The sequence below is a fragment of the Mus musculus genome, chromosome 7, assembly GCF_000001635.26.
Source record: "Mus musculus strain C57BL/6J chromosome 7, GRCm38.p6 C57BL/6J".
NCBI classification, from domain to species: domain Eukaryota; kingdom Metazoa; phylum Chordata; class Mammalia; order Rodentia; family Muridae; genus Mus; species Mus musculus.
In genome coordinates, this window is record NC_000073.6 from 23,312,827 (window position 1) to 23,325,584 (window position 12,758).

The 12,758-nt window shown below is 44.1% G+C and overlaps 1 protein-coding gene across 2 annotated transcripts in view; it reads left to right on the forward strand.

Annotated features, from left to right (window-relative positions):
- Nlrp4e (NLR family, pyrin domain containing 4E) overlaps nucleotides 1-12,758 on the forward strand; it is a 61,086-nt gene that overhangs the window by 11,635 nt on the left and 36,693 nt on the right. The window contains exon 2 of one of the 2 annotated variants that reach the window (NM_001004194.2): nucleotides 7,541-9,113. In NM_001004194.2, coding sequence (NP_001004194.2) covers nucleotides 7,541-9,113 — 1,573 coding nt within the window. Of the gene's footprint in view, nucleotides 1-7,501; nucleotides 9,114-12,758 lie in introns of both variants that reach the window. The other variant, XM_030242760.1, reaches the window with a different exon arrangement.

The following is a 12,758-nucleotide window of genomic DNA, read 5'->3' on the forward strand; positions in this document are numbered from 1 at the left end:
GCACTCCTTTGTTTACTTCCCTCAAGTCCTGCACCAGTCGGTAGTCATTAGTTCCTGGTTTTTGAACCGGCAGGAGAGGTGTATTCCATGGTGACTGACAGGGCACTAGTATGCCTTGTGCTGAGAGTCTCTGTATGTGGGGGCGGGTGCCCTCTTTGGCCTCTCGGTTCATGGGATACTGTTTGACAGAGATGGGGATGGCTCCAGCCTTTAATTCTACCATCACCGGAGGTACCTGTTTGGCCAGACCCATTCCCACCTGCTCTGCCCATACTTCCGGGAATTTTTTTAACCAGAATTGGTCTATTGGGCTCTTAATTTTTTGTTCATGTAAGCGATACTCTTCTTCTGCATGCAGGACCAAGCAAGCAATCGGGCCAGTTCTCTTTCCCCAACTCACTTCAGGTCCTTCAGATGTGAACTGAACTTGGGCTTTTAGTTTTGTTAGGAGATCCCGCCCCAGGAGTGGAGCTGGGCACTCAGGGATCACCAAGAAGGAGTGTTTTACTTGGTGTCTTCCCACATGTAAGGTGCGGTGGGTGGTCCAAGGGTATAGCTTGCTTCCCGTAGCCCCCACCACTAAGGTCTTTTTATCTTTTAGCTGTCCTAATGGTTCTGTCAATACTGAGTGTTCCGCTCCTGTGTCTATCAGGAAATTGACAGGAGTCCCCTCCACCGACACAGTCACCCTAGGCTCAGGGAGGGGGGCTGAGCCCTGACCTCCCTAATCTTTATCGAGGGCCAGCACCTTGGCTCTCTTCTTTGGGCATTCCCGAACCCAATGTCCCCTTTCTTTGCAATACGCACACTGGTCCTTTTCCAACTGGGGTTGGGGTCTGCGATCCTGGCTTCTCGCCCAGTTGCCCAGGTTCCCTGACCTATCTCTCCTTAACTGTCCTTCTCCTACCACTGCGGCCAGAATCCTTGTCAGGTTTCTTTCCTGTCGACGGTCCCGTCGATTCTCCCTGTCTTCTGCCTCTTTCTTCTCTCTTTCCTTTCTTTCATCTTCCGTCTCTCTCTTATGAAACACTTTCTTTGCTTCCTTCACTAGATCCTGCAAAGTATAATCTTGGAGGCCCTTGAGTCTTTGCAGCTTCTTTTTTATATCGGGAGCTGACTGGCCAATGAAAGCCATAGCAACAGCTGCTTGCTGCCCCTCCGATGAAGGATCGAAAGGGGTATACCTCCTATAGGCCTCCATTAGCCGTTCTAGAAAGACTGAGGGTGGCTCGGCTGGTCCCTGCAAGACCTCTCTTACCTTTGCCAGATTGGTGGGCCGTCGTGCATCCCCTTTGAGACCCGCCACTAGCGTCCGGCGGTAGACCAGGAGACGCTCCCTACCTTCTGCTGTATTGTAGTCCCAGTTTGGGCGGGTCAAAGGAAAAGCCTCATCAATAAGGTTAGGAAGGTTAGTGGGAGTCCCATCGTTCCCCAAGACATTTTTTCTAGCCTCCAGAAGAATTCTTTCCTGTTCTTCCGTTGTGAACAGGACCTGTAAAAGCTGTTGACAGTCATCCCAAGTGGGCTGGTGGGAAAACATCAGGGACTCTAGGAGTCCAGTCAACCCTGAGGGGTTTTCAGAGAAAGGGTGGTGATTAGTTTTCCTATTGTAAAGATCCGATGAAGAGAAGGGCCAATACTGAAGGGGGACTAGGGCATGGGGATCAGTGGGGGCCGGTCCTCCAACGTGGGCCCGAAGGGGAAGAGCCACCGTCGAGTCTGGTCCATTTCCCCCTTCTGGGCTCCGGCCCCGCCGACTTCGAGTACTGCCCGCCGGACCCAGGGTGTCGGGTTTGGGCGGCAATTCTGCCTGAGGAGGAGGAAGTTGGGGCTGAGGGTATGGTGGTGGAGGTGCCTGGGAGTCCAGCCACAAGGGATCTTCAATTTCAGGGTAAATCTTTGGGGGAGCGGATGGGCCAGGGGTCTTCCCCTCTGCGGTTGCCCCTGTCTCGGCTACGGCCACGATAGACCTGGACGGTTCTGGGGTCCAGGGTTTTACCCAGGGGGGTGGGAACTGGACCAAATTCTGCCAGGTGATGATGTAGGGGATCTGGTCTGGGTGGCCTCCTTGTTCCTGGAAAACAATTCGCCTGACGGCATAAATGAGAGACAGGTTAAAGGCTCCCTCTGGTGGCCAACTGACTCCAAAGGTGGGCCACTCCGAGGAGCAGAAGGTCTGCCACGGGCCCTTGTGGACCTCCACAGACTGATTATGAGCTCGGACCTTGACCTCTTTCCAGTGGTCAAGTGTAAGAGACAGGGGAGTAGATGGAGACTGTCCCATATTAAATTTTAGTTCAACGATAAGGACAATAGACGCAGACACAAATGCTAAACCAAAAAGAAACCAAACCCGGCGCGGCCGAGTTGGGGTAGATGGACAAAAACCGAAAGAATATGATGGCCGCGGAGCTGTCCGCGAGCCCAGATGGTCTAGGAGATTGTTCTCCTCGTGACCTTGGGGGTCCAACAGGCGTTCCTGATCCTCCCCCGCTCCTCCTAGGACGTCTCCTAGGGTAAGCAGACGGTAGACGCCTGGATACATCTATCCTTATCTACGCCTTCTCTCCGTCTCGGAGAGAAGCCTCCTCGAGCGTCCGCTAAAAACCGAAAGTGCGATCGCTTCAACCCAAATGTGACAGAATGATAGTATAAACAAACAAAATTGCCAAGCGACAGAACTTACCCGATGGGATGGTCTCGGTCTCTAGGGTGGTCGTGTCGATCCCGGACGAGCCCCCAAATGAAAGACCCCAGAAGGGAGACCCTCACTCAAGCCTCGGGATATGGCACGGACCCAAATGAGACGCGGAGACCGAAATGCCGTACACACAAAGCTATTTAATAAAGCGGGGGGAAAGCCAGCGCGCTGGGGCCGAGACTCGTACACCTCTGCATGGGGTAGAGGAGTCTCGACACCGACTCAAAATTTTCACAAGCTTTTAAAGGCAAAAACCACAAACTGGGAAGGGGAATGGGGAGGGAATAGGGGAAGTTTAACAACCACAAGTTTACTCAACCAAAGAGTCATGCCCTATGTTAGGCAATACACCTGGCCTATTGAAACATTCTGTGGTTGTTCCAGAAAATGTTTTTCTCAAGAACATTCTGGGAACTGTTTTCCAGATGGGAGGGGTTGGGCTCTGAGGTGAAAAGTTCATGTTCTTACAAGAGGCCAGTAATTTTCCATTCTTCAGTGGGTTTCCTGAATGCAGCAAAATGTTGGGTCTCATTTATGTAGCCAGTCTGTTAGTCTATGTCTTTTTATTGGGGAATTGAGTCCATTGATATTAAGAGATATTAAAGAAAAGTAATTGTTGCTCCCTGTTATTTTTGTTGTTAGAGTTGGGATTCTGTTCTTGCGGCTATCTTCTTTTAGGTTTGTTGAGGGATCACTTTCTTGCTTTTTCTAGGATGTCATTTCCTTTCTTGTGTTGGAGTTTTCCTGATATTTTCCTTTGAAGAGCTGGATTTGTGGAAAGTTATTGTGTGATTTTGGTTTTGTCATGGAATACTTTGGTTTCTCCATCTATGCTAATTGAAAGTTTTGGTATGTATAGTACCCTGGGCTGGCATTTGTGTTCTCTTAGGGTCTGTATAACATCTGTCCAGGATCTTATGCCTTGTATAGTCTCTGGTGAGAAATCTCGTGTAATTCTGATAGGTCTGCCTTTATATGTTACTTGATCTTTTTACCTTACTGCTTTTAATATTCTATCCTTATTTAGTGCATTTGTTGTTCTGATTATTATGTGTCGGGAGGAATTTCTTTTCTGACCCAGTCTATTTGGAGTTCTATAGGCTTCTTGTATGTTCATGGGCATCTCTTTCTTTAGGTTAGGGAAGTTTTTTTCTATAATTTTGTTGAAGATATTTATTGGCCCTTGAAGTTGAAAATCTTCATTCTCTTCTATATCAGTTATCCTTAGGTTTGGTCTTCTCATTGTGTTCTGGATTTCTTGGATGTTTTGAATTAGTATCTTTTTTCATTTTGCATTTTCTTTGATTGTTGTGTCCATGTTTTCTATGGAATCTTCTGCACCTGAGATTCTCTCTTCCATGTCTTGAATTCTGTTCCTGATGCTAGTATCTATGGTTCTTGATTTCTTTCCTAGGATTTCTATCTACAGAATTTTCTCCCCTTGTGATTTCTTTATTGTTTCTACTTCCATTTTTAGTTCCTGTTTGGTAGTGTTTTCCTATACTCTTTAAGCGATTTTTGCGTTTCCTCTTTAAGGGCTTCTAGCTGTTTACATGTATTTTCCTTTATTTCTTTAAGGGAGTTATTTCCTCCTTAAAGTCCTCCATCATCATCATGAGAAGTGAATTTAGATCCATATCTTTCTTTTCTGGTGTGATGGTGTATCCAGGAATTGCTGTGGTGGGAGAGTTTGGTTCTGATTATGCCAAGTAACCTTGGTTCCTTGGTTGTTTTTGTTGCTTGTCTCCTGCCATCTGATTATCTCAAGTGCTTGCTGCCCTCAATATATCTGTTTGGAGCCTGTCCTTCCTATAATCCCAGGTGATTCAGGACTCTTCAGAGTCTAGCTTTCTCTGTGATCCTGTGTTTCCAGGCTTCTGTGAATCTGAGGTTCTGTGGTGTCAGAGTTCTTGGCAGTCAAGTTTCCTCTGAGACCCTGAGATCCTGGTGTGACCAAGCTCCTGTTATCCTGAGATCCTGGAATCCTAAGAGCCTGGGCGTGTTACAGCACCTGGAAGTGGTGTCTTTTCTGGGGACAGTGGGGCTGTCTGGTGTGTTCAAAAACAAGGTGTACCAGCACAGATCAGAAGGAACCCAAGCTCCTGGTCAGGCAGGGCTCCCGTGTCCTTGCTCCTGCTGTCACAGGCTTATCACAGTTGGTTTGGAACAGATGTTGTGTTCCACTCACCTGTGATCCTAAGATTGTGTGGAGAGTCCTCTGGGGACCATGGGACCATCTGCCGAGTTTGTGTCCGAGGTGACCTGGAGCTGGCGCTGACCAGAGGGCTTCCTTTTCTTTTCAAAGAGTTTATACTTTAGTTTGGCTTTTGTTTCTCACTGTCCTTAGGCCCTTCATTCCCTGTCCATATATTTCTTTATTATTTTTACTTATTCATTTTATATACTGCTCACTGCCCCCTCCCAGTCACTCTCCCACAATCCTTCCCTCTCACCCTTTTTTCTTCTCCTCTCTTTGAGTGGGGGACAGGTTCAGAGATTCAGTCCAGTATCTTCAAGGCAGGAAGCATGGCAGCGACCAGGCAGACGTGGGGCTGGAGGAGCTGAGAGTTCCATCTCTTATCCCAAAGGCATCTAGTAGAAACCTCACTTCCAGGCAACTAGGACAAGGGTATTAAGGCCCATACCCATGGTAACACACCTACTCCAGCAAGGCTACACTTCCTAATTGTGCCACTATGTAGGCCAAGCATATACAAACCATCACATCTGTAGACATGATAAATTTTGGGTTAAAAATTTTGTGAGTGGGTTGGTGTCTCTATTGCTTTACTGAAGTTCCTGTCTGGATATAGGAAGTAGCCTACCTATATCCAGGATCCATGTCCCCAAAGTAGTGGTCACAGCTAAGATCACCCCCATTGATAGTTGTGCATCTCCCTTGTCCCAGGCTGTGTCTAGTCCTGGAGATGCTCCCCACCTCCTCACCCCCATCAGTTGCAGATTTCCATTCATTTTCATGGCCATATGGCCATATATCCTGTCCTTCCCCTGAACCCCCCATTTCCCTCCCCATCTCCCTTCCCTCCAGTTCTCTCCCTGCATCTGCCTCTCATGACTATTTTATTCTCCCTTCTAAGTGTAATTCAAGCTTCTGTGATTAGGCCTTCCTTCTTGTTTATCTTCTTTGGTTCTGTGGAGTGTACCATGGTATCTGTATTTTATGGCTGTATTTTATCCACTTTTAAGTGAGTACATAAGATGATGCCCTTTGGGAACTGGACTATCTTACGCAGCATGATATTCTCAAGTTCCACCTATTTGCCTGAATAATTCATGATGTCTTGGTTTTTAATAGCTGAATAGTATTCCATTGTGTAGATGTACCACATTTTCTGTATCCATTCTTTAGTTGCAGGACAGCTAGGTTGTTTCCAGTTTCTGGCTATTATAAATTCTCTTCCTGTTGCAGAGTTAGGGTCAGCCCATTCTCAGATAAGAATGTGCCTGACACACAGAGCAATGCAACTGTACTCCAAGGCCAGTGAAAGTCTTCTCATATTAATTAGCATTGTTCTGGGTCTACAGCTTACAAACTTCTAAAAACACACATCATAAGGGGGCTGAAGAAATGACTCAGTGACTAGGAACATATCCCACTCTTGCAGAGGACCTGAGTGTGTGTCTGTTGGGAGCAGTGCCAGGCTGTTGGAATGTACAGAGACACCGCTTCATGGAGTAGGAAAGTCAGAGCTGGTTTGTGGGTCCCCAAGCCTGCAGCAAGGCTACAAGGTTCTCATACTCTTGGACATCTAGGAGCCACTGGGAGTCTTGAAAGAGCAGAGAATGGAGTCAGGTCAGAGTGCTGAGGACAGCACTAGCCTGGGACAGGGGTGGAGGATGTAAGGGGGAACTCTGGTTTATCCCTGTGGGGTGATTGTCCTCAGCTTGGCAGAGGCAGGCTTGATGGCGGTTGTGGCTGGGAGCACAGAGGTCTCCTATGGGAGAATTAAGTTGTGGCTCTGTAGTCAAATGCCTTCTTCATGGCTCCCCACTGCAGATCTTGATGAAAGAGACAATCCATGGTTCTAATCAGTTTATTGGTTGTTCATGGTGAAAAATGAATGCATAAAGTGTCATACCCACTTCTCAGTGTAGACCTGAGAATTAAATATCTTCTGCAAGGAGGAATGTCTGGAAAGGGAAGTCTATTGGCTCAACCCTCTGGGCCTAGGTACCTCATTAGCATGGAGAACTCTGTTTTGGGCCTACATGACCATAGGACACATTTCTTTTATATAAGAAGTGTGGTCCATGTTCCAAGTCAGGAGTCTGCCAGGGGGCAGGGAGTCACCTAAGTCTCAGGTGTGTGCCCACTGAGTCTCTGGGCCTCAACCCGCTCTCTTACCAAACTTCCTGGCATGGTTTTACTATCCAACATATGAGCTCAATCCCCAGCACCTATGGGGAGCTGCTTATGGACTGTTGTGATTCCAGTTAGGGGAGAAGGGAGTGGATTTAACACTTCTGACCTCCACAGGAATCCACTAACATACACATAGTTAAAAATAAATACTTTTGCTGAGCAGTGGTGGCACAGGCCTTTAATCCCAGCACTTGGGAGGCAGAGGCAGGTGGATTTCTGAGTTTGAGGTCAGCCTGGTCTACAAAGTGAGTTCCAGGACAGCCAGGGCTATACTGAGAAACCCTGTCTCAAAACAACAACAACAACAAACAAACAAAACAATAAATAAATAAGTATATACTTTTAAAGAATACATTCTGAGAATTAAAATGCCTAGGTCAAGCTCTCTGTGGGTGAATGTTTAACTTAACGTTGATATGTTGTGGATTTTTTTTCCCTTGTGCTCACTGACTCAGGACACTCAAAGTTATATCAAGTTCATTTGAAGAAGAAGCTGACCCATGATTATGCCAGAAAGTTTAACATCAAAGATCAAGATTCCCTTAAGCAGAAATTTACCCAGGATGACTGTGATCATTTTGAGAACCTTCTCATATCAAAGGCGACTGGAAAGAAGCCACACATGGTGTTTCTGCAAGGAGTGGCGGGAATTGGCAAGTCACTGATGTTGACAAAGTTAATGCTTGCCTGGTCAGAAGGCATGGTGTTTCAGAACAAATTCTCCTACATCTTCTACTTCTGCTGTCAAGATGTGAAGAAGATGAAGAGAGCAAGCCTGGCAGAATTGATCTCCAAAGAGTGGCCCAACGCCTCAGCTCCCATAGAGGAGATCCTGTCCCAACCGGAGAAACTCTTATTTGTCATCGACAACTTGGAAGTGATGGAATGTGATATGTCTGAATGGGAGTCGGAGCTGTGTGATGACTGCATGGAGAAGCAGCCAGTGAATATACTGATGAGCAGTTTGCTCAGGAGGAAGATGCTCCCTGAATCCTCTTTCCTCGTCTCTGCTACCCCAGAGACTTTTGAGAAAATAGAGGACAGGATTGAGTGCACAAATGTAAAAATGATGGCAGGATTCAATGAGAGCAGTATTAAGGTGTATTTCTACAGCTTGTTCCAAGATAGGAACAGAACCCAGGAAATTTTCAGTTTGGTGAGAGAAAATGAGCAGCTGTTCTCTGTATGTCAAGTCCCTGTGCTCTGCTGGATGGTGGCTACTTGTCTAAAAAAAGAGATAGAGAAGGGAAGAGACCCAGTCTCAATCTGCCGACGTATCACTTCCCTGTATACCACTTACATCTTCAATTTGTTCATTCCCCACAGTGCCCAATATCCAAGTAAGAAAAGCCAAGACCAGCTGCAGGGCTTATGTTCTCTGGCTGCTGAGGGCATGTGGACTGACACATTTGTGTTTGCTGAGGAGGCTCTCAGGAGAAATGGGATCATGGACTCTGATATCTCCACACTGCTGGACGTAAGGATCCTTGAAAAGAGCAAGGAATCTGAAAAATCTTACATTTTCCTCCACCCATCTATCCAGGAGGTCTGTGCTGCCATCTTTCATCTGCTAAAGAGCCATGTAGACCATCCTAGCCAGGATGTCAAAAGTATAGAGGCACTCATATTTACATTTCTAAAGAAAGTCAAAATACAGTGGATTTTTTTTGGCTCTTTCATCTTTGGCCTTTTACATGAATCAGAACAAAAAAAGCTAGAGGCATTTTTTGGCCACCAGTTGTCCCAAGAAATAAAACGTCAGTTGTATCAGTGCCTGGAAACCATAAGTGGCAATAAAGAGCTTCAAGAACAGATAGATGGCATGAAGCTGTTTTACTGTCTGTTTGAGATGGACGATGAAGCCTTCTTACCACAAGTTATGAACTGTATGGAACAGATTAAATTTGTGGCTAAGGATTATTCTGATGTTATTGTTGCTGCCCACTGCTTACAACACTGTTCTACACTGAAAAAACTATCCTTGTCAACCCAGAATATCCTGAGTGAAGGTCAAGAACACAGCTATACGTGAGTCCATTCACTCTTTCCTTTCTGTCCCCTTTTCAGAATCTGACCCTGTGTATCAGTGATTTATACAGGCAGATTCAAAACTCACCCATACTAACTAATAGTGAGTGGTGGGCCTACAAACTGCACACACACACAACAACAACAAAACCTCAACAGGTTGTGTGTATGTGTATGTGTATGCATGTACATAAACATGTGCATATAAAATGATAGAAAGGTTGTCACATTGAGAGTTGAGAGTGCACCACAAGGACAGGGGAGGGAAACGGATGTAATTCTATTTCAATTAAAAATTTTAAAAAATAAATTTAAAAACAGAGTAGAGCTTTTAAAGGGGGAAAATAACAAATTCACCTTTTTGGTCAATAGCTTCCATTTATTTTAAGATTCATTTTTATTTTATGTATATGTGGCTGCATGTTAGTATGCACACATGTGGAGATGGCCTCAGTGGCATCGATCCCCTGGAACTATAGCTAACTGCCAGATGTGAGTTCTGGGATCCAAATTCTTATTCTCTGAAGAAAGATGAACGTTCTTAACACTTGAACTGTCTCCAGTCCAACAGGTTCCATTTTGAGCCCTGGATTGACTCTTTGAAAGATATACTATTTGATCTTATTAATATTTATTTTTCATAATTGTTTTGAGACAGGATCTCACTATGTAGCTGTGGCAAGTCTGGAACTCTGATATCCACCTGCCTGTCTACAGAGTCCTGGATTTAAAGGCATGTGCCTCCATGCCTGAGTATGTTTCTTAATTATTAGTTGTGCATATAGAGAGAGTAGCAATATCACACCAGTTCATATGTACATGGGCCCAGGAAGTAGTTCAGTTCGCAGAGTATTGCCTGCTATACCGCACATGTCCAGGATTTGTTCCCCAGCATCATATAAGACTGAGTATAATGGTGCATGTCTGTAATCCAAGTTCTCAGATAATGGAGCCAGGTCAGAAACTCAGGGTCATCATTGCTTATATATAGCAAGTGCAGGACAGGCCTACAATACATAACATAGTGTACGTAGAGAGTACAAAATACTAATTAAACTGATCCAGGGAAGGGGGTGGTCTCATGCTTGTTACCGCAGCGCTCAGGGAACTGAGGCAAGAAGTTCTCTGAGCATCTTAAACTAGTCTGGGTTACATACAAAGTGGGTTTCAGGTGCATCTGGTCTAAAGAGTGAGATTCTGTCTCCAAAAACAAAACCCACAAGCAAACAAACAACAAAAAAATACATGTGTATAGTTTATGATCTCTTGACACATTTTTTCCATCCTGAGAATAGAATCCATGTCATCATATATACTAGGCTAGCACTTTAGCAGGAATTGTAGGCCCAGTTCATATTTTGAGGCATGGTTTAACTTTCCATTCATTCTGTAATCAAAGCTGGCCTTGAACTTGTGATCTTTCTACAGCAATAGATACACCAAGTTGACTATTTTAGGAGCCCTGGAATTTATCCTTAAGACTTTCCTTTTCTTAGTTATAGTGGTCTTGTTATCAAAGCAGGAATGATATTAGCCCACCATACTGTGAGCATGGAGTGGGATGGTCTATGTCCTGTGTGTGTTTCTGCCCTTCTGAGATATGAGCATCCCACTCAGACTCTCTCTCGGCCTCCTAGTTGCAAACTGCCTTGTAAACATTAAGTGTTGTGGGGAATATAGGGGATGGCTCAGTTGCTGCACAAGTATGAGAACTTCAGTTTCATCCCCTGGATCTACATTTATTTTGAAAAAGCCGTGCCTAGCAGCATGCACCTACAATCCCAACATTAAAGAGGTAGAGTCATGGCTTCCAAATGCAGGCACATACATGCACACACAAGCATAAGTGCATGTATTCACAAACACATACACACAAAAACATGTACTAAATTGACTCATTTCATACTCAGAATCATGTAAGGTGAGTTGTCAAGATGGCTCAGTGGATAAAATGTGCTGCCACAGACAATCTGGGTCCCTGGTCTGTGAAGAACGGGATTTCTTAGGCAGATGGACAAAGATTCCGGATGAAAATGACAGACAGATCACACGAGAAATGTGTTGAATCTGAATGTATTGTTTTGGTTGAGCTTCAGACTTATATAACAACGAATTATCAGAGGATACAAATCACAAAAAGACAAGATACACTGAAATTCACCAGTTACAGCAGAAAGGAATTTACAGGGACTAGTTAAATGTTTACATTAGGGATAACAAGCCCTGCCTAGGATCAGCCTAATGCCAGGCAAGAATTTCACACTTTAAGGTTAAAAGCATCAGGGGGTTGTTAACTCTTGACAGGCCTTAAGAGTAATGCGCTATCACAGAGCTCTAAATTCTTAGGTCTAGTAAAACTTATCTTGTCTGGAGAGTTTCCCCTTATCAGGGTAGTATATCAACTTATACTTGACATGGAAGTAGCCTGTAGTAAAAGATTTCTATCTCAGTGAGACTTTTAGTCTCTATCTGTAAACAGCTGAGTAAAATGGCAAGTGCTTAATTGTTTACTGAATGGGTTAAGCTCCTTGCTGCTATCTGGAATCTAAGAACACTGGAAAAAGGCTTTAGCTATGTTAGAATACAATCTTAAAAGGCATTTACTATAAGGTAATACTATATAGAGTGCACGTGGATCTATACACTAGACTAATGTGGGAATGGAAAAATTAATTTTATGGTTTATATAGATTAGGGAGAAAATGCCAAGCCCCCGGGAAGGGAGTTTCCTTGAAACTCTTTGCTTCATGAATCAGCTTCCCAGCTTTCGCTTTGTCAAGCTGACTCCACCAGAGTCCCTGGCATTCCACCCTTTTTTTTTTTAATAATTGATAATTTATCTTTATTTCTCAGCCGAAGTTCCAGGATGTCCCGCTTCGTCGTAGCTACAGATCTCAGGAGCACTCTAAAGATGAGTGGAAACACAATGATTACTAATAAAGTAATGCCAAAAATAATAACAAGTAGGATAATATATTGAACCCAATCCAGAGGGTTTAATGCACTTAAGTTGTTCTTTAAATCTCTAGCCAATTCATCAATGTTCCAAGTGTCCAGATGGCTTTTACTAATATCTGAAATTTTTACCTTTAACTGTTCTAAGTCATGAGAAATATCAGTATCTTTCCATATACCCTGTAAATGAGTTTTTGTCTTTTCCCAGTTAGTCGTGGCGTTGTAAGGTAATGGAGTAACACAAATGTATTGGAAAGAAGCATGACATTTAGTAGCTAACCTGGTCTTGATATTAGCAATATCTTGCCCTATTGCCAGCACGACTTCTTCTAGGGCGTTAACCTTTGCTTCCAATTTTTTATCTATAAAATACAACTCTGACAAGGCTACAGAGATATTCTTATGCATGTCATTAACAAAATGAGCAGTATGCAGTTGTTGTACTAAGGCTGTGGTGGATAACGTAAAGGAAGTTAAAATAGCAATTAAAGCAGTAATTCCCAGGATCAAAGCTGCTACAAATCTCTTAGGTCTAATAAGTTCTTTTAGTCTTTTTAAAGCTTGCAATCCCGAATTCTCAAACCAAGGATCGTTTCCTAACTCTACAGGCAGTAAAACATATCCAGGTCTTTTAAGTAAAATCATAATAGCAGAATCCTTATCTAAATTAGGTTCTACACAATTAGTTAA